This window comes from Thunnus albacares, chromosome 2 (assembly GCF_914725855.1).
Source record: "Thunnus albacares chromosome 2, fThuAlb1.1, whole genome shotgun sequence".
Classification (NCBI taxonomy): domain Eukaryota; kingdom Metazoa; phylum Chordata; class Actinopteri; order Scombriformes; family Scombridae; genus Thunnus; species Thunnus albacares.
In genome coordinates this window covers 33,175,597-33,202,823 of record NC_058107.1, presented here as the reverse complement: position 1 = coordinate 33,202,823, position 27,227 = coordinate 33,175,597, and the positions used below count along the sequence as shown (strand labels likewise).

The 27,227-nt window shown below is 39.5% G+C and overlaps 1 protein-coding gene across 1 annotated transcript in view; it reads right to left on the bottom strand.

Moving 5' to 3' along the window:
* Window positions 1-27,227, bottom strand: part of adamts3 (ADAM metallopeptidase with thrombospondin type 1 motif, 3) — a 152,515-nt gene that overhangs the window by 102,684 nt on the left and 22,604 nt on the right. The window contains exon 4 of the mRNA XM_044331503.1: window positions 17,260-17,416. Within this exon, the coding sequence (XP_044187438.1) occupies window positions 17,260-17,416 (157 nt within the window). The remainder of the gene's footprint in view (window positions 1-17,259; window positions 17,417-27,227) is intronic.

Here is a 27,227-nt window from a genome sequence, read left to right as displayed (position 1 = left end):
CTTGGAAATAACACCTTTGATTAAACTCATGACAGATCTCAGGTGTTGGATCGCATGCTGCTACTTTCCCTTTCCCATCATGCTCTGTGCAAGCAATAATATCATGTATGTATATATGCACATGTAGGTCACGTTTCATCGATGAATATCGCAATATTAGAGTGTGAAAGTTCATCTTTGACCTTGGAAATAGTTTGACACAATAATATTAACAGAAGGTCCATGTTTGTTTTTTCCTAAGCTTTCAACAGCTTTCTCACTGTCTTCATCAGTGATAGATGACAACTTCTATTCTGTGATGTTAGACTGTGAGATGCAGATAGCTAGTAAAAGGATCCTGTGTTTAAATTATGTTGTCAAACAAAAGACTTTTGATTATAAACCTCAATAAATTTATGTTTCAAGTAACTAGAAGTGGTATATACAACAACAGATTTCTTCTTTCTTCGTCTGACAGTCACTTACCACAAGGATCTGAATTACAAACCCCACAAATCCTGCTACTGATCACTACAACCGAGACAGCAGCTTTTGAGATTAAATGCACCCACCTCAAACAGCACTTTCAACAGCAACCCTTAATCACATGACTAGAACTGGGCTATTTCTTTTGATGTGCATGTTGTAATTTCCAGACATATGGGCAGTGTTGTTGCAGCTGTCAGATTCTTACACAATGCAAAGACATTTCAGTCAGGCAATAAAAAACTTGGGGCGTTTTCACACCTGCCTTGTTTAGATCGGTTGAATCGAATCCTGGAGCGTTTACCCCCTTTGGTGAGGTGCGTTTGGGCAGGTGTGAACACAGTAATCGCACTCAGGTGTGGACCAAAACAACCATTGTTGAAGAGGCGGTCTTGGTCTGCTTACAAACGAACTCTGGTATGGTTCGTTTGTGGTATGAACGTCATCCGACCCAACTACAGGAAGCATCGGTCACTTATGTGTATGTGCTCCCTTTCGCGTAACATGTGTTTCCCACAGAATGAGATCATGTGTGTGTCTGTAAACATCAATTGTTGGTTATACTGTACATTGGTGTGTGTGTGTTGCAAGTATCAGTTGTATGTGGAAGGATGCCGACGTGAAACTGTAGCGCTGACAAATTAAACCCAACACATTCTTCTCTAGACCAAGCTCTCGTTGATACATTTTGGTTCGCTTGAAATTTTGTTAAACCAAACCGAACCAAAAGGGCAAATGCAACAAAACAGCAACTCATCAACTGATTCGGACCGAAGCGAACAAACTATAGGTGTGAAAACGCCTCAAATGTAGCAACGGGAATGTAAAACACACACTAACAGCTGCAATCCTATTTATTCTCTTTTTTTTGCTATGGATCATTATTTCTCCGGAAAGACACTGCTGATGAGCATCTAGAGGACATAGTGGATGTAGTATCACAACAAGCAACAGGAATTTAAAGTATTTGGCTCTAGCTAGCAGGCAGACTGGATGGAAAGACGAAGAAAGCAGAAAGAGATGCTCACGAACTCCTTCCAGCTGCCATGTGACTTTTGGAAAGCAACTAGATGATTCACAGTGAGAGAACACAACTGAGCTTTTTTTTTTTTTTTCTTAATTCAAAATATTGCTCAATGCTCCCAAGGTCTTTTCCATCCTCCAGATCCTTGGCTTGGGCCGGAGTTACTAATTATCACCAGGTTTCAAATGGAAAGAACTCATCAGACGCATTCAGGGTTCATACTTCTTAAGACACGAGGCAATGTGGAAAATATCTTCCGGATCTGCTGGTTCATCGTGCAAAGAGGTATGCAGAAATATCAGACGGAGCACAATCAGCTTCATTAAAGTTATTTACTTTGCTAATGACACTGCGGAGGGGAGGAGTGTCTGGTGTTGCATTAAACTTGTGTTTTATCTCTGGACACTGCATTGATTTTGAGCCTTGAGAGTCTGCAGAAGACTTCAAAGCCTCTGTAGTTAAATTTTTATTCAGGCATCACACACACACCTCCTGACGGGTTGCACACTACTAAAATTACTACTGTTTACAACACATTAGAGTAAGTAAGTAAGTAAAGTTTATTTAATATGGCACCTTTCATAGAGCAAGGTCACAAAGTGCCATACGAACAGTACAATATAAGACCAAATAACATAAACAAACAATAAAACATAAGCAACGACATACCTGAGCACACACTAAACATTATGAGGCAAGACAAAGGCCAGTTTAAACAAATGAGAAGCGTCAACAGAGACCAAAGATCGTGTGTCTATAGGAAGAGCATTCCACGCATGAAGGAAAACCAGTAAGGTCTGGTCAGAAGACCTAATGGTGATATAAGGATGGAGCAGGTCAGAGATGTACACGAGTGACTTGACTGTGCAGAGCTCTATATGTGAAAACAAGAACTTTAAAATGAATCCTAAACTTGATGGGAAGCCAATGTAAAGACGGTAAGATGTCTGTGATGTGAGTCGTCCTGCTGGACCTGCTCAACGCTTGTCCTTCCTTCTTATTAGTACTACTTTTTCTTTTGGATACTGATTGTCTGCATTCTTGTTACTTATTTCGAGAATGTCCTTTTTTCATGTTACATTCTATAAAAAAATGTCAATAAAAGAGAAAATTGGATCACAAAAAAAGAAAAAACATGAATTGCAAAAGGTTAATTGCCTTCCCTTCCACTAAACACACCTTTCACATCCACATATGACATTTAAAACACATGCTTTTCGTCCTGACAATAGAAATCAGATGGTGATGTTCCTTCTCTACGAATTCCTGGTCTAGCTCAATCATGTTTGAAGGAGGAGGAAAAAGGGCAGAGTGATATGTTTTTATGTTTCTAAGAGCAGGTACAAGGAAGTGAAATTACAGTGAGACTGAGGGAAATAAGAAAAGCTATTAGATTCTTCAGAAGATTAATTTGCCTTTATCACAAGATGTCACAGAACACAAGCTCTTCCTTAAATAGAGCTCGGCCCAGCAGACAGAGCAGCGAATTAGTTAATAAGCTCTTTCTTTGCAGCACTGAGCTGTGCAGAAAGTACACCGACTGTTATGAACAAAATACAGAATATGTCGGATATCAGCATCACATACACACCTTTTTTTATTCACCCAAATGTGGTTATATATCTTAAAATAAAGATGCTGCTGTCGATGGTGTGATTCAGTTAACAGGGCTGAAGTTCATTGGGGCACAAATGAACCAAAACAAATGACAGAAAACAGCTGGCAAGCTCCAGTGTTGGCTTTACATCAATAACTGTGACAGCCAGGTTCAAGAAGCTGTATCTAAATAACACCATTAATATAAGATGCACCACATCTTTAAACAAGAAATTGTGGGTTGTCCTCAGTCAGACATCTTACACTTGGTTGATGATAATTTGACATATACTGTACGTTGCTGGCTGTGTGGCCAAACAGCTGGACTCTACAGAAAGCTGTAAAGTTGAGGCTAACGGTCACAGAGCAGCACTTCAAAATGCCAAGAACTGAACACTCAAGACTAAAACCAGATACAACTGATGATGACTCAGTGTTATAAAGTGACTGAGCAGATAATTTACTCACTAAAAAAAGTAGGTTTAGTGTTAACAACATGCATGCTAACTGTAGACTTGTTAACATGCTAACATTAGCATTTAGCTCAGCGTGCAGCTGATGTTGTATCCATGTCATGTGGGACAGAGATACCAATAGGAAGGAGATTCAAGCTTCTTAAATGTGAATATGTTCTGGTTTCTTCATTCCTCTATGATAGTAAACTGAATATATTTGGGTTGTGGACTGGCAGTTGGAACAAAACAAGACATTTTAGGTTGTAACTTGGGCTTTGGGAAACAGTGATCCACACTTTTCACAATTTTTTCTGCCATTCTAAAAAAAAAACCATGCAGTTTATCATATCAAATTAAATCACCAGATTTATCGATAATGAAAACAATCATTAGTTGCAGCCCTATAGCCTTGACCAACAAATTCATGCATGTTTGTTTGCTTTTTTTTTTTTTTTTTTGCTCAAGTACTTCTTTATTATTCAACAGCAAGTTGAAACCAAGTGTCAGTTACACATCCCAAAAGAAACATCTTTAGACAGAGTGTCTTTGTAACATGAATGTTGATGCAGGCACTCAACGACTAAAGCGTTAGTTTCATTTTTATTATTACCTGGTCCTGTGAGGAACGACATCTCATCTGCATTTCATGGTGTGATTGGAGGTGCTTAGTATCAGTTCATGACAACTGGGATGTTGTTGGCAATTCTGAATTTGTTAATTGCAGTAAACAACCTGTCTCCTAATGACAACCAAGGAGCTCCTCTTAAGCAGTTGGAGGTGCCATACCTCCAACAAGAAAAGTGACCGTTCATTCTTCCTGCAGATTGTGCTACTTGGTCTCAGGAATGTAACTACTGACCTTCACAAGTTCTCTTAACCACTTGACTGGCGACCTCGTCCAGTCATCCTCTACTTTGTGATATGTCTTAAGGTTGCATTACTTAATAGTACCATATTTTACAATAGCCAGCAAGTGACATAACGTTCTATTTCCCTCTCTGGCAGAAATAAAACCCTTCCAGAGAGAAAGAAGCTCTTCTTCAGTCTGCTTCACCTGGAAACAGATGGTCAAACATCATTCATCTTTCAGCGACATCCCTGGATTGGTGCAGACCTTTGGAAGCCTTTGTGGAGCTGTTCCTCCTGGAAATCAAAGGAATCCTGAGACCGGAGCGGAGAAACGGCTTTGTTGATCCTCTCACAACCGAGTACAGTATCTCCATTCGAAGTGGGGGGAAAAAAGAAGGGGCCAAGCAACGTATCTTCAACCCCCCCCCCCCCCCCCCCCCACCCCCCCACACACACAAAAGCATAAAGAGAAAGCTAAGCACACAGGCACCTTGCAAAAACCCTTTCATCCAGGGAAGGTTTGCTGAGCACACGTGCCCTACTTTGCGCTGCACACATTCACTGAGCAGTTTAAGTCATTCATTTCCCTCTGCCTGGGCTAGCCACAATTCAAGAGGAACCTAACTACAATATATGAAGTAATTACCCGACCAAACCTCAGAATCAATTTCCTGCCAGCTGCAATGGGCCAGTGAAATCTGTTCTGCATACATTTTCTCACCTGCCTCTGGACTGCGCCATAACGTGTAGATCCAACAGGAGGGAAATAGGAAGGCTTTACATTTAATCAACACTAAACAGTACTCGTATTTGTCTCTACTTCCACTGAATTTGTGAGTTTCCTGCGGTAATAGTGATTAGCTTAATAATTACAGTAGTAAGCGGCTTGGCAGCAATGAAAACATTTTACTCCAACTTGTCTTCTGTTGCCAAATAGACTGAATGAGTCTTCAGTTTACTCACTCCCCTCCCCCTAATAGATCACATTTTCAGGCAAATTCTAGCAGGATTATGTGCTAAAAGACTATTCTATTTTGCTTTTTTTGTCTCTTCCTTCTTTGAATGTTTTTCATTCCTGCCAGCTCACCAAATTCCTCCACACTCAGCCAGCCCCCACTCTGCTTAACACATCTGTGTGACAAATATAAATCACTATTTTCCTTTACCGTACCCTTTCTCTCTCCGAGTCTATCTTTTTTTTTTTTTCTTTCCCCACCGTTCTCTCTGTCTCTCTCAGAGAGCTCGGCTTATTTTTTTCCCCGAGTTCCACCAGTTTGTGAAAGTCATTGATACACCCTCAGACATGAGTTTCTCCCTCTATTTTCACTACCATGTGAAAATAAAACCTAATATCCAAGTGCTGCAAAGGGTGAATCCCTCACCTGGGCGTCAGGCCAGATAACAGGAGATCAGATCTCAGGGGCATACTGAGGAGTCCAGACATTTGCTCTCACTGTAATTCTCATTTCCTCGGGAATCACACTCACCCATCTGTCAGCATGATTGTCTCAGAGTGAGTGTATATGTGCGGGGATATTGAAAAATATACACTCACATATACATTACTGTATGTGAGTGTATACAATACCGGCTGCATGTTCGAATGAGAAATCGTGTGATTGTTTACATGCGTGTGCGATAACTTGACTAACAATGCTGCTCCAGATATTATTTTAAACCTCTATGTGTCTTTAGAGCTGAAACTATTAGTTTTTTAATACATCAGTTAATCAACAGAACATTAATTGCAAACAATTTTAATAATCGATCAGTTTTATCACAAAGAAAAGATTTGGTTTCGCTTTCTGTTTTTGTGTGTTTTATGTTATTGTAATAAAAAGTTTTGGACTCTTAGGTTCTGGGAAATTGTGATGGACATTTTTCACCATTTTATAAGCTAAACTATGAATGGATTAATCAAAAAATTGACAGATTAATTGATAATGGAAGTAACCATTAGTTGCAGCCCTATATATATTAACATCTAATTGATAACTTGGTATAATTGTTTTTACATATTTAAGTGTCAGAGGTATTGTCTGGACAAGTCTTTCTCAAACTTAAGACGACACGACCCTTTCTTCACTTTCTACCTTCCTGTTGCAACATACAACAAATCCGTCTAGGTTGTGTCTTTTCTGGGATGCTTCTCTTTGGCTTTGTTGATGAAGATCATCATGTTGTAGGTAATTTTCAGACTGAACACAAAGCAAATTCACATGTACAACCCGTACTTATCATGATGGGATAAGAGGCTGTAAATCATCTCTTCAGGTCTGGCTTAGTTAAGGTAATTATATCAATCTCTCAAAATTCATATGGTAAATAAGATTATTTTATGTTAAAATGCTACATGTTTTTCTTTCAAATTTGGTGCAAACATGATGGTTCTTCAAATGTTGATTTCTATCCCAGACACAGTTTACTGTGAGTCATGCCAAAATCATTTTACATTTTGTTTAATTTTATAGGCTTGTATTACAGCAGTTGGTTGTTTATTGTCAGTATTTTATTGCTGCTATAGAAATATTATACTCTACCCTCATACATGCCAAGAGCGACGCAGGAGTGACACACTGTTTTCCAATAGCTTTGACTGCTTAAATGTTTTAAATACACAAAACTAAATTTCTGACTAACTGACGCACTCACAGGTACAAAGTATAGAATAGGGGACAAAAATACTAGTTAACAACACAAAAGTCGAGAGATGGGGAAAACAAAACCGAAAAAAGACGTACAAGAACAAGGCCCAACTCCAGACCCCGGACCCTGGACTCGCCTTGACATGAGACCCTGGACCATTGCACCGAGAAGTCACCACCAAAACAGACATGCAATGAGATTGACACTCGCATCCAGGTGGTTTATTCGGACTTCAAAGAAGAAATAAACGTCACCAAAAAAAAAAAAACACAACTTGAAAGCTTGAAAATACCTCAGTTTCACAGGACAAATACTATCAAAGAGTTAGAAACAGTCAGCATCTTAATTCAAAGTTCACCACAACAAGTGTCCCGTCTCAACTCCGAAATGGATAAATTCTCCGAGAAGTGTGAAGATTTACACAGAAAAGTTAAAGCCAGTATAGTAAACAGTTATCAAACATCTATAGTATGTAAATATCTGGCAACAATTTCTAAAAATCTGTTCCACTTTAATCCATATAGACCCCAATGATTTTAAAAGGTGTACAAATATGTGTTTTTATAATTTCTGTCAATATCAGCATTCAGATGAGATGACAAAAAAGTCAAGTCTAATTCCCAACTGGATGCCTACTTACAACTAAATCTAGCTTTCTTGTATCGAGTAGCTTCTCAGCATCCAGAGAGATTGATTGATCTATTCACAATGGCTTTTTCAAACACACTGAGGGTTTGTGGAAATTACAAAGGTTTCCCATAGGAGAAACAGCGGCATATGGCCGAAAGCTGGGTGAAAGCAGGAGAATTGAAAATGTTCCTCCACACCTTTACTTTGACAGGAAGTCTTTCATGTGTGTGCGCGCCCAGGAGACTTCCTCTCATCCACCGAGGAGGAGAACAGAAGGAGATGGAGACAACACTGTCCAGTCAGACGTGTCAATTTATCACCACAATATCGAAAACCCTTCTATTTTGTGATTCCAGTCACGTTTTTCATTTGTTTGTACCTGAATCAGTTTGGCTCCAGAGAACTATTTTACTCTCAGTGAGCATCTCTGCTTTTTTTTTGTGTGTGTGTGTTTGTGTGCGTGTCTGTTTGAGTCCTCGGGGAAAACCAGGGAGTATTTACCACCCGGGGGGAGTGTGCTCTTAGGATGGGAATCTTCTACTTTCGTCATGCCTACAGGACTGAGGTGTGGTTGTTGTTCAGGAACTATTCTGGCAGATGAAGTTGCCCTGATATCCTGGAATAGCAGATATTCAACCTTCCATTTTTTTCAAAGCACTTTAAGAACTCCTCATACATTTTTAGCTTAACCCTTCGAGCCCGATTGATGCAATTTGTACAAAAAATTACACTCCTTATTCCCAGAGTCAAATCTGAACACGCATAGTACACATATTTTTTGTATATTCAGTGTGAATTCAGTGCAACACTTTTCAAGGATATCAACATCTTTGATGTCAATCACAGAAAAAAGTCAATAAGTAGAAATACCGCCTCAAGGTTGTATGCCTCCGACAACCAGTCAAGTTGCAGTTTACATCCATGTCTGTCCAGACTCATGTAATATTTATAGTGAAGACTTTGAAGGAATTTAATAAAAGGTATTAAGTGTATTTTCCATGTATGTGTTCACATGCTCGGCCAGTAAAGCTGATTCTGATGGAGCAGAAAGTTGTAGCCATGACAGTAGACGATGCTTTAAATACGTGTTGCTGCAAAGAAGCTACAAATTTCTAAAATGTGGATGCTTCACACACATCTTCAACCCGGCAGCACAGAAGATCTTTACAATCACCACAGTTTCAAGGTGGGAACCGAGATTAGTGTCACCAATCCAGTATCCAACCAATCTACTCAATCTGTTCCTGAGTTATAGCGTTGAATAATCCCCAGAAAATTGTTTTTGCAGAACATTTTGATGTCACAGTGAAGTTGACCTTTGACCTTTTGATAATAAAATGCCATCACTTCCATCATTTTATCTTATTAGACATTTGTGTGAAACTTTGTCATAATTAGCAAATGAATTCTTGAGTTATGGCCAAAACCGGTGTTTGTTGTTTTGTGAGGTCACAGTGACCTTTGGCCTTTGACCACCAAATTCTAATCAGTTCATCCTTGAGTCCAAGTGGACATTTGTGCCAAATTTGAAGAAATTCCCTCAAGACGTTCCTGAGATATCTCATTCACAAGAACGGGACAGACAGAAAACCTGAAAACGCCTCCAGCCATGACTGTCTCCGCTGATAATCATCATGTTTATAAGTTTTCTTTCCTGTGTTTTTTTATCTGTAAATTTGTGGTTACAGTGTTAACAGAAACAGCCAGTAGCTAATTCAACATTAGACTTTTTGTGGTGCAAATTTGCCAAACAAATGTAAACAAACATGATTATCCTGCAAATAGAAGACAAAATAAATAAATAACCTCAGAGTGACAAAATTTGTTAATATTTTCTTTTATTAGTTTTACACTATCAATACATTTTTTTGACATTATTAAGGCTCATACTGTCTTATCAACATGATTCTTATATTCCTGGAACAATGGCACTCTCCTCTATCATTTCTTATACAGATATTTTGATGTGTTGAAAACCACTGGACATACTGGGGAAAAAAAACTCACCTTATCACCAACTGACACATTGAGGGGTGCTAATAATCATCCTTAACAGAGCTCTACTGGATCAACACTTTCTGATGAGAGACATATTATATTGTCCATGTTTGAAGGTTTATATCAAACCTACTAGACAATAGTGACTTGTTTGTTTATTCTGGGTTTGTTTTGGGGGGTTTTTTGTAGTTGATAAACAATTAAATTCTATGAAATTCTTCACATTATCTCATATAATTTGGACAGCAATAGATCCTGCACACCATGAAAAAATCAGAAAGTAAAGTAAGTTAATGTTGAACTTGAATCTTGACCTTGGAAACAGCAGATTGAAAGCTCCAGAACAGCTACTAAATGGACCTTGTCACAGACCATGATTGTTATCTCTCGCAGCATCAGAGGTCAAGAATGACCTTTGAACCTCAGCTTTTAACCCTGTGGCTCTCTTGCTCAGGTTTCACTCCCTTTATTTACAGACTTTTAGCACTACATTTCATGCAGGCATGCCACATATTGTCATTTTCCTGATAAATTGGGCTACTCAGAAGTGGCATCAATTTGCAAGTTGTACTGTTCATGTTCTAGGACAGTTTTTTCTGTGGTAGACTTGCAACACTGTAAAATGCTCTTTTTAAAAACATTCTTCTTTATTACATTCAGAAAGAGTGACTGGCTCTTTGTTTGTTTTTGAGGGAGCATCTTACAGAAAGTATCTACAATTTTTAGGACTCAGCATCTGGACATGAAAGATGTGCGTGCGCGACATGCAAACTGACGGCATTTCCGAGTATCCCGTCTTATCTGGAAAATAATGTGCAATACGTGGCATGCCTGGCTAAGATACGTAAATAAAGGGAGTGAAAAAGCCGAGGTTCAAAGTTCATTCTTGACCTTTGATTCTGCAGTTGAGAAAACAATCGCGGTCTGTGACAAGGTCCATTTATTAGCTGTTCTGGAGCTTTTAATCCACTGTAAGCTGCTGTTTCCAAGGTCGAGAATTAAGTTTGAACATTAACCGTATAAGATAATGTGAAGTAAGCACCGTCTCATCTGAATTTAATTGTCAACTACAAAAAAAAAAAAAAAAGCAGAATAAATAAATGATCTGTCACTGTTGGCTAGTACAGTTTGATCTTAAATTTCTAAACCTTCAAACATAGACAACAGTATGATCTGTAAGAGCTCTTCTCAGATAAAAATCTTTTCCATGAATCAAAGTGTTGATCCAGTGGAGCTCTGTAAAGAAACAATGTTCTGGATGATTATTAGCACCTTTCTGTGTGTAATCCTCTGGCTTTTATTTGCTTTCTTTGGCATCTCATATCACAGAAATTTGTTTTATGGGGAAACAGAAAATGCTCACGGCTGTTTTACTTTCAGGAGTGTCAGCAGAATCCCGTTTCTACAAGCCGAATTGTTAAAACTGAGAAATTAAGCAAAAAGGTGAAGATTTATTTACTCAGAATCTCGTTCCACAAGCGGCGGGATAATCTTTTGTTATAGGCGAGGCCGAAACAGTTACGATTCCCATAGTCTATGTGACCTTAACAGAGGTTGAGGATACTCCCTCACCATAAGCTGCAAGGGAAAGTCAGTTATAAAGCATGCTATAAAAGTATGTAGACGCCCCTTGTTCACATAGTTTTGGGGGTGTGTCATCAAAAACTCCAAGACATTCATCAGCCAGACATTTCTCCGTTCTCTGTTAAAGAGCGGCTGAGATTGACACTGAAATGAGAATTGCTGGTCCACCTTAAAGGTCGGTACACCTTAAATTAGCCTGATCAGGTTAGGCTAATGCATTGTTGCTAACTTCAGGGCCTTCAATAGACGAGTATTTTCTTGGTGTTGAGGAGCTGCAGCATTTATTAACTAACACGCGGTGTTATCACGATGATGCTCTTGTGGCTGAAAGGGAGAAAATCCCTGCAGCCAGGTTTTAACAGGTTCTTATGGGAAGCCTGAAACCAGAAGAAAAGGCTTTTAATCTTCCACAAAGAAAGACTTGACATCACTTTCATCAGCTGAGAAGGTGTCAAAGGTCGTCCACCAGGAGCCACTGGACAGAGAAAGACCAAAGAAGGTATTCACCATGCTCCCACATATACAACCAACTCTTATAAGATGACTGAAGTTCTGTATTTAAAGTGGCTATAATTGACATTTTTAATCAAAACAATGTATCAAATGACAATGCAACTTTACTGTCGATGGTTCACTCTCAGCGCTCTCATAGTGTTGTTTTCAGCCGCTGCAGGCAGCTCTAAAAACCCACTGTACACTACTACCAGCTCCAAACAGCAAACAGACACAGTTAGCAGCCAGCTGGTGAACATAGTGGAGCATTTAGCAGCTAAAGAGCCAGATATTTCCCTGAGGAGTTGGTAGAGAGTAAAAACAGAGCTAAAGGAAAGTGAATATTGGACTAACATTCACCAGGTGGACAGAAACACGAATCCAGTAAATGATCATGTTGCTCCGTAACTCCTGGGTGTGTAAATAAGCAACTGTTTGCTAACAAGTTCAACATATCGACTCAAAAGGTGATGATACGTAAATGTTGTTTCACTGAAAAGCAGTGGACAAAAAAATCAGTTAATGAAGGTTTAAATCATGTGATGACACCTGAGAAAGTACCATACAGATAGGGTGAGGAGCTCAGACATCCGGGGGGGGGGGGGGGGGGAGCTCGGAGTTCAGCAGCTGCTCAGGGCGCCAGGTCTGGTGGATTGGGCTTCTCATCGGGATGCCTCCTGGCTGCATCCCTTTTGAGCTGTTCCATGCACATCCAACTAGTAGGAGACCCCGTGGCAGGCCCACAACACACAGGAGGGATTAAATATCTCATCCAGCTTGGGAACGCTTCAGGATCCCCCTGGAGGAACTGGAGGGTTTGCCACAGAAAAAGATGTCTGTGTTACTTTGTTCAGTCTGCTGCCACTGTGACCCGGTCCCAGATAAGCAGCAGAAAATGGATAGCAGGATTACGAAAGATGATGTACTTTATTCAGGTGTCCACAATATGCACAAGTCTAGCAAGTTTTAAAATATGGCAACTGTTTGAGTAAAACTGACAAACTTTCTCGTCACTGGGAAGCCAATTGCCACAGAAGAGCAGTTTCCACAACATCACACGTCACAGTCTGACTCTCAGCCCTCAACAGGAACTAAGAGGTGCTGAAACAAACACAGAACTTTAACCACCAAAATACCAAGATCAGGAAGATTGTAAGAGGTGGCAACACTTTCTAAGCTTCTGCTCTGCCCGTCTGTTCCTGGGAAGCCTGTTCATTGTGCCTGTTGACTTATCTTCCACTGCCTGCAGGACACCAGCACTGTGGCTCATGTAAGCTCACAGAAAACTATTCAGTATCACTGACAACAGTGAGGCTGCATACCATCAGTTCCTAGAATGGTAAACAGACACACACACTGTGTCTTGTCTACAGTATGATCAGCACTAAAGGTCACGCCTGTACAAATGTGTTTATCCAACCCTTTCAGATGTGAAAGTCACTGAAGTATTCAGTTCCTTATAGCGAAATACATGGAATGTCATGATAAATCTTTACATGGAGATCCGAGGAGAGTCATGGGCTTTTAAAGATTAGACACACATAGGTAGCAAAATACAACATGAAAGACAGTTTTAGGAAAGTGCCCTTAAATCTTCTCAGTCACACCTCGAAGCTGCCGAGTACAGCAGCTTTGGTTAATTTCACCCACAGAGCAGCTCCTTCAAGGCAAGACGTGCTTTGCCCAGAAGCATCACAGCGGTGCTTGTTAAGAGAAGGGAGAAATGTCTCATCCACTGACATCACACAGAGTGAGCCTGGAAAATCAATCTTCCAATCCTCTAGTCAAAGGACACGACAGAGACTAGATTGGTTCAAGGTATGAAATCCAATCAACACCAAAATATCACAAGAAGGGAGCGAGGCCCAGAACACCCTGCTGTACAGGCTGAATAATCATCCACAGCACCTATACCTGCATCACTTTTAACCCTTTATTAGTCAAGAGAAGAAGTTAGAATTGTTTTTTATGTGTCTTCTGGATTATCCAATGAAACAATATTCTTGTAAAAATGAAGAAAGCTGCACCTGTTAACTTCTCATGTTGGCAACAACAGGCTGCCTTAACCTCAATCCTACCAATTAAGATACCCGCAGATACCAGAGGTGCTTTATTCTACCATTCCAATTTTTCATGACTTTGTCAATCAATTTGTTCCTACTGACTTCATATCATTCTTTTTCGCTTTCTGTTTTAATTATTGGTTTTTAAAAAAACACCAATGTATTGGGGTCCCCAGTCAAAAGAACTCGATTCCACCTATGTAGTTTTAATAGATGGAACTATTTATTGAGTTCATGTTTGCCATGGGTCCTAATTTAAAGTATAACACACTATTGGGGGGGGTGGAGGCCCACTGTCAGTCATTTTGAAGGCTTTGTCGGAAGTTTTTTCTTAGGATAAAAACTGCAATTTCCATTAAAGAAAAGTATATATTTTTGTTTTACACAATATGGAAATGAACTGTAAATTTCCTAAAATGAAACTAATAATCTGTTGTTTTTTTTCAGACAACATTAATTACATAACTAATAACATTTTGAGAAGAAATAAGTTAACATTTTTTTATGCTGGTTGTTTCTTACAGTAGTTTATTCTTGGGGTCCCCAGGGACCCCAGTCGGTAGACCTTGTATGTTACACAGTAGGATGAGGGTTGAACTGTTGAGTAAGGAGACTTTTTAAGGATGACATCAGTACATGAAAATGTTTTATACAACATGTGTACAACATGTTTACCACACATGGCTCTTCTGTGATGCTTCATTTCAAAGAGGCACAAGAAGAAAAAGGAGTAACAGCGGGGAGTCAAGTTTTCTCTAAACAGAGTGAATACATGGACATCTCATGTTTCATTTGATCTCCTCATGTGTTGGGAAGTGAAAATATGTTCAAATTTAATTTCAGACAATTGGCTGATCTTCTGCCTGTCATTTAGGGGGATGGAAAGCTTCTCCATATGACAACATACTGATTGCACCTGAAAGAATAACTTTCATTTACATACATCCACAGGATTTCATGACAATACTGCACATACCAACACCCTCCTGTGATCGCTGCAATCAGTGTAGCTCCATACTGAGTCTTGTTTTCTTCTCTATCAATAATTCAAATACAATGAAACCTCAGCGCAGGTTTCATTGATTGTGACAGACTTGTTGTGTTTATATCCTCCAGGATTTTATGTATTTCTCCCTGTTGGATTCCTGTTATCTCCTAGCGATCAAATTAAGAACTGTGCAGTTCTTGCACCCCCGGTGAGATGATCATAAACAGCCAATAGCGTGGACAACTTAAATTAGTGTGGCATTTCCAATGCTTATAGTTGAGAAATGTACAAATGTGAAATATTTATATGGCAAAGGAATACTGAATATAAGCACCAATAGCTGCTCCTCAAGGTTTTTGGGAGTTGTTTTGAGACAAACTTTAATAAACAAAAATCTTTTTTTTCCTTTTTTTCTTATGAATTCAGATGCTCCACAAGGTATTAAATGAATAACATGTGATTAAAAATACAGCCAGCATCATGCCAAAATCCCTTTGGGATTTTACACTGCTCAAAACTCCAAGGCAAATAAATATTCACACAGAAAATTTCACAGGTTGTGTGCCAGCCTGCTTTGGAGGGAGGGTGGCGGGTTTAGAAGCTAAAATATAGTGGAATTAGAAACTGAGCAGCTGATTGCCTGAGCAATCTTGGCTCTGTCTTTGGGTTTACTTTTCTTTAGTTTTCAGTTTGTGATGGCATAATGACAGGGAAAGTGGTTTCCACAACAGCGATCAGAGCAAATATCTCCTCTGGCAGATGATTTTGTTTAGATATGTCAAAGGAAATGCAACACTTAGCGAGTCTGTCAGAAGCTGCTGTGACAGAGTCCTGTGACACACTTGACATTACTGTGCATTCATTAAGAGAGCATACATATGCACATCATTCCCATGATGATGCAGCCTTTCTGGCTCAAAACCAGTATTTCAGCTCTGTTTACACCACAGTCACATCCAGATGGACCATGACTGAACCGAGCACATTGATTGCGAATCCCAACAGAATGTTTCTTCTACATTTTGACAGGCTCTATAAAAGTTTAAATGTGTTCTTTTACATTCAAACTGAGTGACATTTTAATCTACAATAAGTTTTTCTTCTCCTTATAGCCGATAAAAGTGACTCAACCATTGCCTCTTCATTGACGCTTCAACATTTGTTATTCCTAAACACACAGTGGTTGACAGGATTCATAGTCATTTCTGGGCACAGCTCTGCTTCACAGTGGATATGACGCATTACTTGTTTCCGTCAGCAGAAACAGTGACATTTGTTTAGACTAAACAGAGGGCAAAATGGGTATTCAGAAGAAGCAGTCTTGGTAGAAGTAGCAGCAGCAGCAGCAGCTTTAGAAGCAGTCATTTGTGTGACACACAAATCTAAACTCAAAGGTCTGCTCACTGTCTTTTTCAAGATTTTTATCTGCGAATGGAGGAGGCTCATCCCGTTGTTATCATGTGACAGACGTTCCACATGTTCCGTAAAACGCCGCAACACCTGAGTCATCAATGAAGACCGTGAGATGCCGTTAAAATCTATTTACATTCTGCTCCTCAGGTCAAGAATAATCATTTATGCTAAAGAGTACTGACTGTATTTGTAGCAGCAGGTTACAACAGAACTGCTTGTTGGACGCTTGAATAGCTTCAGACACCTCCTCCCACTAACACCTTTCAGACCATTTCTGTAAGCTTCCAAACTGACAATCTTACATTCACACCCACTTCACACCAATTGGTCAGCTGTGCGGAGGTGAGAAAGGAGCCAAGGTTTCAACCTCTCCGTCTAGCTCTCTTTTTTTTTTTTTTCCTTCTTGACCCAACCATTAGGGTGTTTCCATTAGCCTGGTTCGGTCCGCTTTAGCCACACCTTGCTAAGTCAGCCCACAATGAAATGCATTTCCACTACAGCCTCACAGCACGGGGTAGCTGTGGCGAGCGGTGCTGCAGCGGTCCTGTTTGCTTACAGGGCTGACTGTGGCCAACCCTGTGACAACCCCCCTCCTATGAAAGTCGAAGAAAAGGAGCGCTTGTTGTTATTCTGACATGTGTGGCCTTAATGGGCGGTGGCGCTCCCTTCAGACGTGGGCAGCTAAACTTTCATCAGCTTTTTGAGGAGGATATTAGGAGGTGTTAAAGTATAATATAGCTAATGAACTTTGAGTTGGTGAAGGCACATTGTCGAGTGGTTTTATTTCATCTCTGGACTAGTTTTTCTGCTTACAGATAGCAGTTAGCTGTCAAGCATAGTTCAGAGTTGAATGAAGCATTGATTATATATAGAAGATTGATGGATGACTTGATTATAGAAGCCTAAATGCAACTCCTCACTTCATCTGCAAGATTAAACCACAAAAGAAAGTCCCTTTGTTAGAAATATTACTACTGCAGCAGTACCAGCTCTAGTAACACCCTCTGGACTGCTGTCGGCTTCTTTAGCAGTAATTCTTCAGGTGATGAATCCTACCTAGTTGCTGGTAGTCCACAGAGATATCGGAGGGGGCCTTCAGCACAGCCGACCTGCGGTAAACCACATGGACTCTGCCCTGGTCCTCCAGCTCCTGGGTGCCTCTCTCCAGCGGCTCAATGAAATACTCGTCCGAGTCAGTGCGGATCATCCCAGCCTGCAAAACAATACCGGGTCAATCAGTGTGTAGAATAATGCAACTCATACAGCATTAAGGCTCTGACATTGCCACATAGAGGGATTAGATTAGATTTTAAGATTAGATCTTGATTCCTTACCATCATCACCAATAAAATACCAACAATTATGCTAATATGGTCATAAGTCAAGACGATTACTGCATTAACCTATAACAGTATTTTCAGGAAAATCTTTTTTTCTTGATTAATATGTAAATTTATGCAGCAAGGTTCTCCTAAATCTAATAAGATCATTTACTTTATGGGGGAACCTCTGGAGAAAATGAAATCTATGCAATTTATTTTTCTTGATGTATAAGTACACAGACTCCACCATAATGTCCTAGTGAGAAAAAAATATAAAATGCATGGAAATGAGAAGACGGGTATAAATGCAATAAGTCAGAAAATGTGTCTTTCTAAGTACTGACTGCCTGCTTTAAATGTATTTGGGACTCTCCATGTGACATTCTTATATGTTGCTGCGATTGTTGTTTGCAATTATAAGCAGCTGCAGGCGGTGATCAGAAAGCTTCACATCATTAGAGACACATTGGAACGAAATTGCTTTGTGATGGATACCTGCTACCCCCAGATTTTCTGCAATAAGAAGCGAGTCATGCCCGCGGTTTAGGGCTGATATAAAGGCTTTTACTGTCCAGCTAACGCAATAACACACAAACCAGCTGAACGCGCAGCTCATCAGATCCAAATGATGTTCTAAAGCAGGTGTTGCATGCGTGAAGGTTTAGTAAAGCTGCATCCAAACACACCATATGGTTGATACATTAGCATAAGCCGCCATTGAGGAGAATGTACACAACCTTGACCTAGCAATCCATTCTGCTAAACCATCTATAGGCATTTTCTGTAATTACAGTGCATCTCATCTAAACAAATATTTAAAATGTGCCCTTCAGAGCTGTCACAAATGCAATTCAGAATGCCAATAAAGCCTCTGACCTGTGTAATGTTTCGAGAAGATAAATGTAAAAACGAAAATATGTATGCTCAGCTCGTCTGGGCCGTGCAGAACGAGCATCATTTTCCTGTGAGCCCCAGAGGCATCCACTGAAACAGGAGGAACACTAATGATTTAATGTTTAGCAGTAGAGTTCATCCATTAGAGACCAGGTTGCCTTGGCAGAAAAAGTGCTGTAACCGTGCACCTGTACGCACACAGAGCCGTCTCTCACAGAGCTCCAGTGGAATTTGTTCCAGCTCTCGGTCGATTGGTCGGCCGGTCCAGCTCCAACGCTGCATCTCGAAGGCCTTACCTCGCTCTGGCCTCTTCACTAACACTCTGTTGGACTGAGCACATATGGTGCCTTGCAACCAACATGCACACTGAACTAATTTCCAACTCCCATAGTCTCTGATCAACCCACACTCCCCCTCTCTCTCTCCTCCCTTTTACATGCACTACTGGCTGGACTCCAATTTAAGTTCATATTCAAGTTTACATGTAACTTTAATACTGTGCTACTGAGTCGCCCCCGCTGCCACTAATGAACACATTAATAGGATATTCATGTCCCTGGGTATGCTCCACATACATGAACAGTCTCCCCGTGAAAGATATTTAAAGCTTTAGCATTCAGATGACCTCTTTAGTTCTGCAGCAGGGGGAGAAGACATGATGCTCCCAAAACATGAGTAATACAGTACTTGCTGCCATTTTTCTGACATCAAAATGTACCCATAATGCTGTGTTCGTCTGAGTATGTGCAGTTTATAAGAGGACCAGGTTTCCCTTGGCAACACAGCAAGGTTTCCCATGATCATAGTATTCATTTGCCAAAGTGTTCTAACCAGGTTATGATGCTGACATGTGTCACATGGAAATCAGATTATTTGAGCTTCCAGCTGCTTTCGGTCGGGATCATTTCGGTCGGGATCATTTCTCATCATGGGAGCTGACATGAGGAGCCACAAACATAAAATACAATTAATATATATTTGATTGGGATTAAAATGATGCAACATGTACTCAAAGTGCTTGTTGACTTAATCATCAAACTTTTTACAAAACACTTCGACATGCTCAGATAGACGGTTGAAACCACCAGCGTTCAGGATATACCTGTGTATATGTTGTCTTGTAAACAAACACAACTCTGTTTACATTCAGGTACTTCTAAGAAAATCACTTTGAGGCCTGTTGAATGTATTTCCTTCCTCAGAAAACATTTGCAAAGCAGATTTTTAAAAATATTTTGAAACATGAATTGTTTACAGCAGCTAGCATCTTCACCTTGCCCACCTTTTTCTGACGCACTGCTACGTTTCTCGGCGCATTACCACCACCTACTGACGATCAGCGGAATAGTTAATATAAGGAACGTCATACAGTAAAGTCTCATTTCATTTTATAGACATTGGCAGTTTCATTTACCATCAAACTGGTCCAACTAACAACTGATGCATCTGAGTTGTTTGTTTCTTTATTATTCCTGTTTTATGGCTTGCATGCACTACAAATTTCCATTACTACCCTCTGCAGGAATGCGTATGATGGAAGGAATGTGTAATTCACACACTTGTGAGTGTGCTAATCGAGCATGAGATAAAAAAAATAAACTGATCTCATTCATCATAATACCGCTGCCTGGTACTAGTCTTTGTTAAAAACTCTACAAGGTACCTTGAAGGCAAAAATGTTACAATTTGCTTTCTAATTATGCCTGAAGTTTTGTGAAGTTTGTATGGGCATGAATTCCACTGCTGCCTCCAAATTAATAATCTGAAATCACACATCTAGATAAGAGAAAAAAATGAAGGTGTGAGCCAAAACAAATTCTTGTTTGGAATTAAAATCACCAACCCATTTATTAGAAATGCTTGCATATCTCCAGGTGATATGAGAGCTCGGCACAGAGCTCACTTAGATCACAAGCAACACTCTGAACTATTGTACATAAATTCTAAGGAGCTGACATTTCAAATCAAGAAAGAAAATGTAGAAATAGAACATGGCTCCATTGACAGAGACATACACTCAGATACCTTGACTGTTAGAGGCTATCAGCCACACAATGCTTATACAACAAAGCCTTAAATGTATGTAGTACGTCGCCAGCCAACTTACAGTAGAGCATATAGACACATACTGAAAGAAAATCGGATGAGGAGAGTACTGTGATGAGAATAAGATGATCTTATGCACATCTTCCTCATCAAAGAGAACAGCATCTTGTGCAGAGCAACATGAAAATGGTGCTGTCGGAAACAGATTTTAAATAAGACATTATTGATTTTAAAGGATTAGTAGCTGCATCAGCCCAATTTCTAGCTATCAAAAAAAAACCAAACTAACCAAATTAAATGTCAAATAAGTTCATGTGAGAGAACATTTTAAAAATTTACATTTGTCTCGTTGTTGCCTTTCCTTATATTTGCGGCACGGATTTCCTGTTTGGTTTATTGTGTACATTTATCTTACACCTGCAGGCATCGGTTGCAGATACGGATTATAAATAATCTTTATGTCAGCATACATTGTCAGGCTGTAATGCAGTTTGCCAAGGAATGTACCAATTACCGATTCGTCACATGCACTAGTATTCAGAGACAAACTCAGCAGATTATCCAGCCTGAATTATTCCCAGCATTACACCCACTACCACATCTTGTAGTAGACTTTTTTATTATTATTATTATTTACTCTGAGCTCATGTTCCACCTTGATTGTCTCCTCTGCTTGCAGCTACACAAATTCACCTTAAGACTGGCATGTTGACAGCGAGCTCAGAGACATATTGGGAATTAAACCGAAATGAAGTCAGTGTGGCCTTCTCTTATTTACCGATCCCATTTTTGCGGTGGAGAAATAGGAAGGTCTCAGAAATTAATGGGCTCGAATGCCGATGAAATACTGTGCTGAAATGCTGAGCACAGTCTAGATCCGAATCTCTCCTCTCACACATTATAAATTAGGGTGCAGACCTACTGAAGCGCCTCTTAGGGACTCTGGGGCTGTGCAAACAAACGGATAATTGGAAAGAAAGTCGCGATACTGCCTGGTTGCGGCGTCTAATTCTGACCAACTTATGAACTATCCGAGGACGTTAAAGTGCCACCTTCTTGTTAAAAACAGGGTGAGGGTCCAGATCTAACTCTGAAAAACCAACGTCATCCAGGAATGTACATAATAAAACTGAGAGCTGGCATTTAAATATTGATCAAAGCTGCTTCATGGCATGATGCAGAGATTGGATGAATCTTTCAACAACTAGAGGCTTTGCTGAATGTTGTCAGCACTTTCATTGAATAAGTTTTTCACTCAACTCTTGGAGATAAAAACACAACTGGGCCATCACAGCCAAGCTCTGATCAATACAGCCAATACTGCTTGCTTCCATAGTTTTTAAACCTTTTTATCTAAGCTTGTCCAAGTATAGAATAGAGAACAGTTCATTAATTCCAGACTTTTGCTTTATGTAAACCCATAAAAAAAAAGACACCAATGTGTTATTCAGTTGGAATATCTAACAGAAATGTGCTCGCTGTGTGTTAGCAAAGCAAAAAAAATCCTCCACTGTTTCAATGAGGCGTTTCATTAATCTGTGTCAACCAAAGGAAGTGCTGAGCTTTTACCAATTTGGCTGAATGGATACATACTGTAAACAATTGGATACAGCTGTCCTGAAATTTATTTTTCAGAGAAAATGCATAATAAGGCATGTTCTTCCTCGTTTTGTTTTGATTAAAACTCTCAAACACGCAGGGGAAGAAATAGTTCAGAAACAAATTTCAGTTTATTTCAAATCTCATCTTCCAGGCCGAGATGAGCTGAAACTGGTATTCAGGTGAGGTAAAGAAGAATCTGCAGGGTGAAGGTGACCACACCAATGTCAAGACTGAGGGTATTAAATTGTGACAAATGATTTTGTTGTTAGTTAAGGTTTCAATTTCTTTGTTTTCATCTTACCATGTCTGATTAAAGTCAAATCTAATCAAAAATGTGTTAAATTAGCAATATGATTAAATTAATCAAAGAGATTTCATTTTATTTATTCATAAAGACAATACACATTAATCAACATTTCTGTAAATGTGCTAGTGTTAGCCAGCTGGATAATTTTCAACTGCAGTCATTTGGCGATATGTTTTGAAACCTTTAAAGTGATAAAAATTTACAACAGGATGCCATAAAGACAGCAATGGCAACGAAACAAGAACTATAAAGACAGAACACAAGCCAAGCAGAGCAACAGGAAACAGAAAAACATCAGTACAATAACACAGCAACAACAGACATCATTTCTGCACATATAGCCGTGCAAGCAACATGAAGCAACAAAACACAGCCGAGCAATACTGACCACAACCATCTTTTGGTACATGCAGACATTCAAAGCAGCAATAAACAGTAGACTAAATAAATAAAATACAATAAACATTATGTTGATCTTGATAAAATGCTAAAAGATGCAGTTAGGGGTTAATAAAATGGTGATATACACCTAACACACAAGCCAACACAGAGTTATAAGATGCATCTATAGAAGAACATAAGATTGTTAATAAAATATCAGTAGATACTCCATGCATACCAAAGCTACACAAGGCAACAGGCAAAGGACAAGTTAGCAGCAGGTTATCCAGTAATAACAATAATAATAATAAAATGAGCAATGTACTATGTTGATTAGAAATGTACATATCTGACTTTTTAAAAGCCAGGCCTTGAGACTTTGTGTGAAGGTGTGGTAGGTGATACAGTTTCAGTCTGTAGGGTGTTCCACATATATCAATATTATATAGATATTAAGCAGCGGTCTGCCTGCGTTCCCTTACATTTACTGACTCTTTTCATGCTCCTTCAACACACGACTTAAAGGGTAACTACACCCAGAAATATGTTTTGAGTAATAAACATCGATTTATTACTGGTCTCAGATAAAGAAAAACAATACTGGTCATTTTGTCAACAGTTACAGTTAAACACCCTAACAAGCCTAAAAGTCAAAAGCCAGTCAAGTGGACCAGTGAGGCTGTAATGCTCATTACACAAGAGAGAGATCCTTACTACTAGTAGAGGGAAAGTATATTTTGCCCTGAGGGTGGCATCGGATAAAAGCGCACGTTTACTTTGAGAGCGTTAGCATGCGTTGTTGTTGCATGAATCTCTTATAATGACTCATCCTGTACTACTCACATTAATTTTAAGGACGTGTTCATACACACGTTAGCACTGTGTGAAGAAATGGAGCCCACTCATTCATTTCAATGAGCTCAGGCAAAAAAAACGCAGAGTTGTTCAGTAAACAAACTTAACCTGGCTCAACTTGCAGGCGCAACGCTTTGTTGGTTAATCAAATATGTGCAAGTGTACATGATTGCTGTTGTGACAACTTTCCAGAGTGGTGAAATCCTGTCTTGTGCGTTTGGGTGTCTGATGAGGCTTCAGATAAATGGATTTATGATGAATCCAACTTCCTGGTCATCATCATCTTCTCGTACTTGAAGCAACACGCCCTCACCCATGCTGCCTCTTGTGTGTGTTTTTTTTTTTTTAAAGCAGCACTGTTTTCTGTCTGAACACCCATTTAATCTTCTGTCTACACCAAATACAGTCAGTGGCAATTTATTCAACAGCTAGCAAGCTAGTTTAAGATACGCGCAGAATTTTTGCTCCACATTTTTAATAAATTGTATTCTTTTAGAGCAACAAATATGGGGTGAATATATTTAGGTTTAGGCTTAAAACACAATGCTGAGACCAAATGCAACTAGTAAACTTAATAAGGTAGCACATCAAACAGAAAAAAATAACTAAAGTGAAAACTATTCTTGCTGAAATGCAAGAAATTAAAATTACAGTTGAGAAAACAAGTTAAAGATACCCTTCAGACATGTTTTACATATATAGACATGTAACGATATACTGCTTTGATTAATAATTTATGTCTGATATGTTTTTTTTTCCACAAAAAAGTTCAATTACCAAGTTAGAAATTCTTAAAATCTAAATCTACTCCTTCTACCTCATTAAAAATCCAGAATCTATGAATATTTTCATTTTCAAAAGTTAAACAGCTGGACACAAGATGTCTCGTCCTTCACTGAAAAGTCCGTCCTCAGTGTTTATGCGCTGGAGGCTTCAAGTTTCCACATCACACTTGTGTGAGTTACATACTGGACCAGGATCGGCTTCTAAAATAGTTGTGATGTCACTAATAATGCTTGTAGGCCGACCCTTTTAAACTTAAGTTTTCAGTAAGCGCAGAGAAACTTTCAGCAGATGAATGTGAAACTTTGCACATACATCTCTCCTGGTGTGTTTCCACACCAGCACACCAGCACACCTTGGTATTTTTGATTGGACCCACAGTGGACGAAGGGACGAGTCATTTGTCCCGTTACTGGGATTATCTAGCACTCATTGCCTACCTGAAATATCTGAACGGAAGATACAGATTAGATACTAGATTAGACAAGAAAGAACCTGGATCGGAGATGTCTGGGAAGAACAAAGACATTTCACAGCTGTATATGCGGGACAACTTCGACAATCAGCTGAGCAGTATGATGAGTGATATGCAGAGCGCATTGGAGAAACAGATGAACAGCGAGACTGACCGCATTGTTGCTCTAAACAGAAATTGAGACCTTGGAGACGAATAATACCGAGCACATATTTGAAGAAAATTTCATTACAGCCCTTATTTTGTTACATCATCATCTCTAGCAGGAGGATCACAGCCGACTCTCGCAGCGATCTTGCCACCATGATAAAGTTAGTAGTTAACAACAGTGTTTGTTCTGGACCGCTGTGGCCTTTAAGGAGGATACACAACACATGAGCTAAAAGCACGTGAGCTCATACTGTCTGCTGCTGGCGAGTTCATTTTGAGGTCATTTCAAGTACTTGTCAAGATAATTTTATGTGATTTTTTTTTTTGCTTTTTTTCCTATCTATATAATATTGATGATACTACACTTGAAATGCAAAAACACAGAAGGATTTTAAAGACAGGATTTACCACAGTACTGGTAATCAATTAGAAATGCCATGTCAGAAATGTCATGTCCAATTTATAGGCGCATGCTCTTTGAAATGTTACCATAAAGCAATAATATTCAAATTATCAGTGCTATTCAATCATACTGTAGGTCAAGAGTAGCATCAATATAGTCCAAATAAATCTTTACCTCAAAATTACAGAAATAAAGAAAATAAATAAGAAAGATTAAACAGAAAACAGGATCAGTGAGTCTTAGTGCATAGCGACTTTCTCTCACTAACAGAGGAACATCTGAGCAAATGCTTGATGAATAATTGAAGGACATACTTGGGTGATTATTTTACCTGGTGTAACATAATGTAATTTCTGTCAATTAGAGAATTGTACAGCATGACTGTTTGAGGACAGCGGTAAGCGCTGTGGCTTCACTGTGAGAAGGCCTCTGTGGCTCGCAGGAAGTGACAAATCAAGTAAACAATCCATCCAGATTAAAATATGATGAACCTCCTCTTCACCAGCAGGGCCGGAGGAAGGATTTAAGAAGTACTGAGGAGGTTGTGAGCATCAAATCCAACCATCACGGAAAACATTTAGGACTATAGTATGAGTCAAGACATTTTAATCCATTGTGAGGGCAGATATACATCGCTCACATGATCATTAAAATTAATGTGGAAATCTGTGTGAACAGATTACTAAACCAAGCAAATAGATTTATCAAATTAGCATTTCGTTTGATATACTGTGCACACAGATAAATAAACAAGTCAAAACCTAGTATATGGCTGGACTGTGTATGGTCAATGTGTGAAACTGTGGCCAGTGTGTTATAGGGATAGTCAGTGGTAGTGTCTATAATGTGAATTCCTGCAGTAATATTTGGTGGTAAAGTGTACTGAAGTAGCATATCACATGACATGGTTAAGCTACACTTGAGTTATTTATAACTATTCTAATTACTTAGTGTTTTGGCAGAGTGATGGTTATTTGGGGTGCTTTAATTGTTCCTGGTTGATGATCATGGAGGCTGCGGCGGAAACTGTAAATGAAAGTTTTGACAGCATTTTGCAAATTAAGGAGGCTTATCTCCACCCAGTTACCGCAGTTACAATCAAATCAAGCGCACCTGCAGAGTAGCCGACCCACACTAAAACTGATACAACAGCTACGTGAGTCTTTTACCTGCAAGACTCGTGTTTTAATGCTGCTGTTCATCATTTTTGATGTGAAAACATCAGAGAAATAAAAAGCTTGCAGCTATAAAATCCAAACGCACCGTAGAGCGTCTCTCCTGCTGGCTGCTGACACAGCGCCGCCAGCCAGAGAGTTGATCACACTGGATGGTAGAAGAGGAGACGGTACAGACACTGGTACGTGTCTTTTTAAACAGGAGTTTATCCGACTTCGGTGCATTTAAAACCGGAGCTGAGAGCGTCAGAGCTCGGAGCAGGAAACACAGTCACTCTGTGTCACGCTGCTGTTCTCCGCCTCTATCATCTCATGCTGATTCATTTTGAAACGGCAACAGCCAATGGGGAAACTCCAACACTCAATAACTTCATCACTCACTCAAACACTCACTCACTCACAGCTACAGTTGTAGGGCCGGTCTGTGGCCGGTCCAGCCAACTAGGGATGCAACTAACAATTATTTTCATTATCGACTAATCATTTTGTCTATAAAATGTCAGAAAAATGCCCATTACAATGTTATAAAGCCCATGGGGACGTCTTTAAATGTCTTGTTTTGTTTGATCAATCCTACAAAATCCAAAGACACTATTTACTACTATTCAAGTTACACGAAGTTTCCTCACAT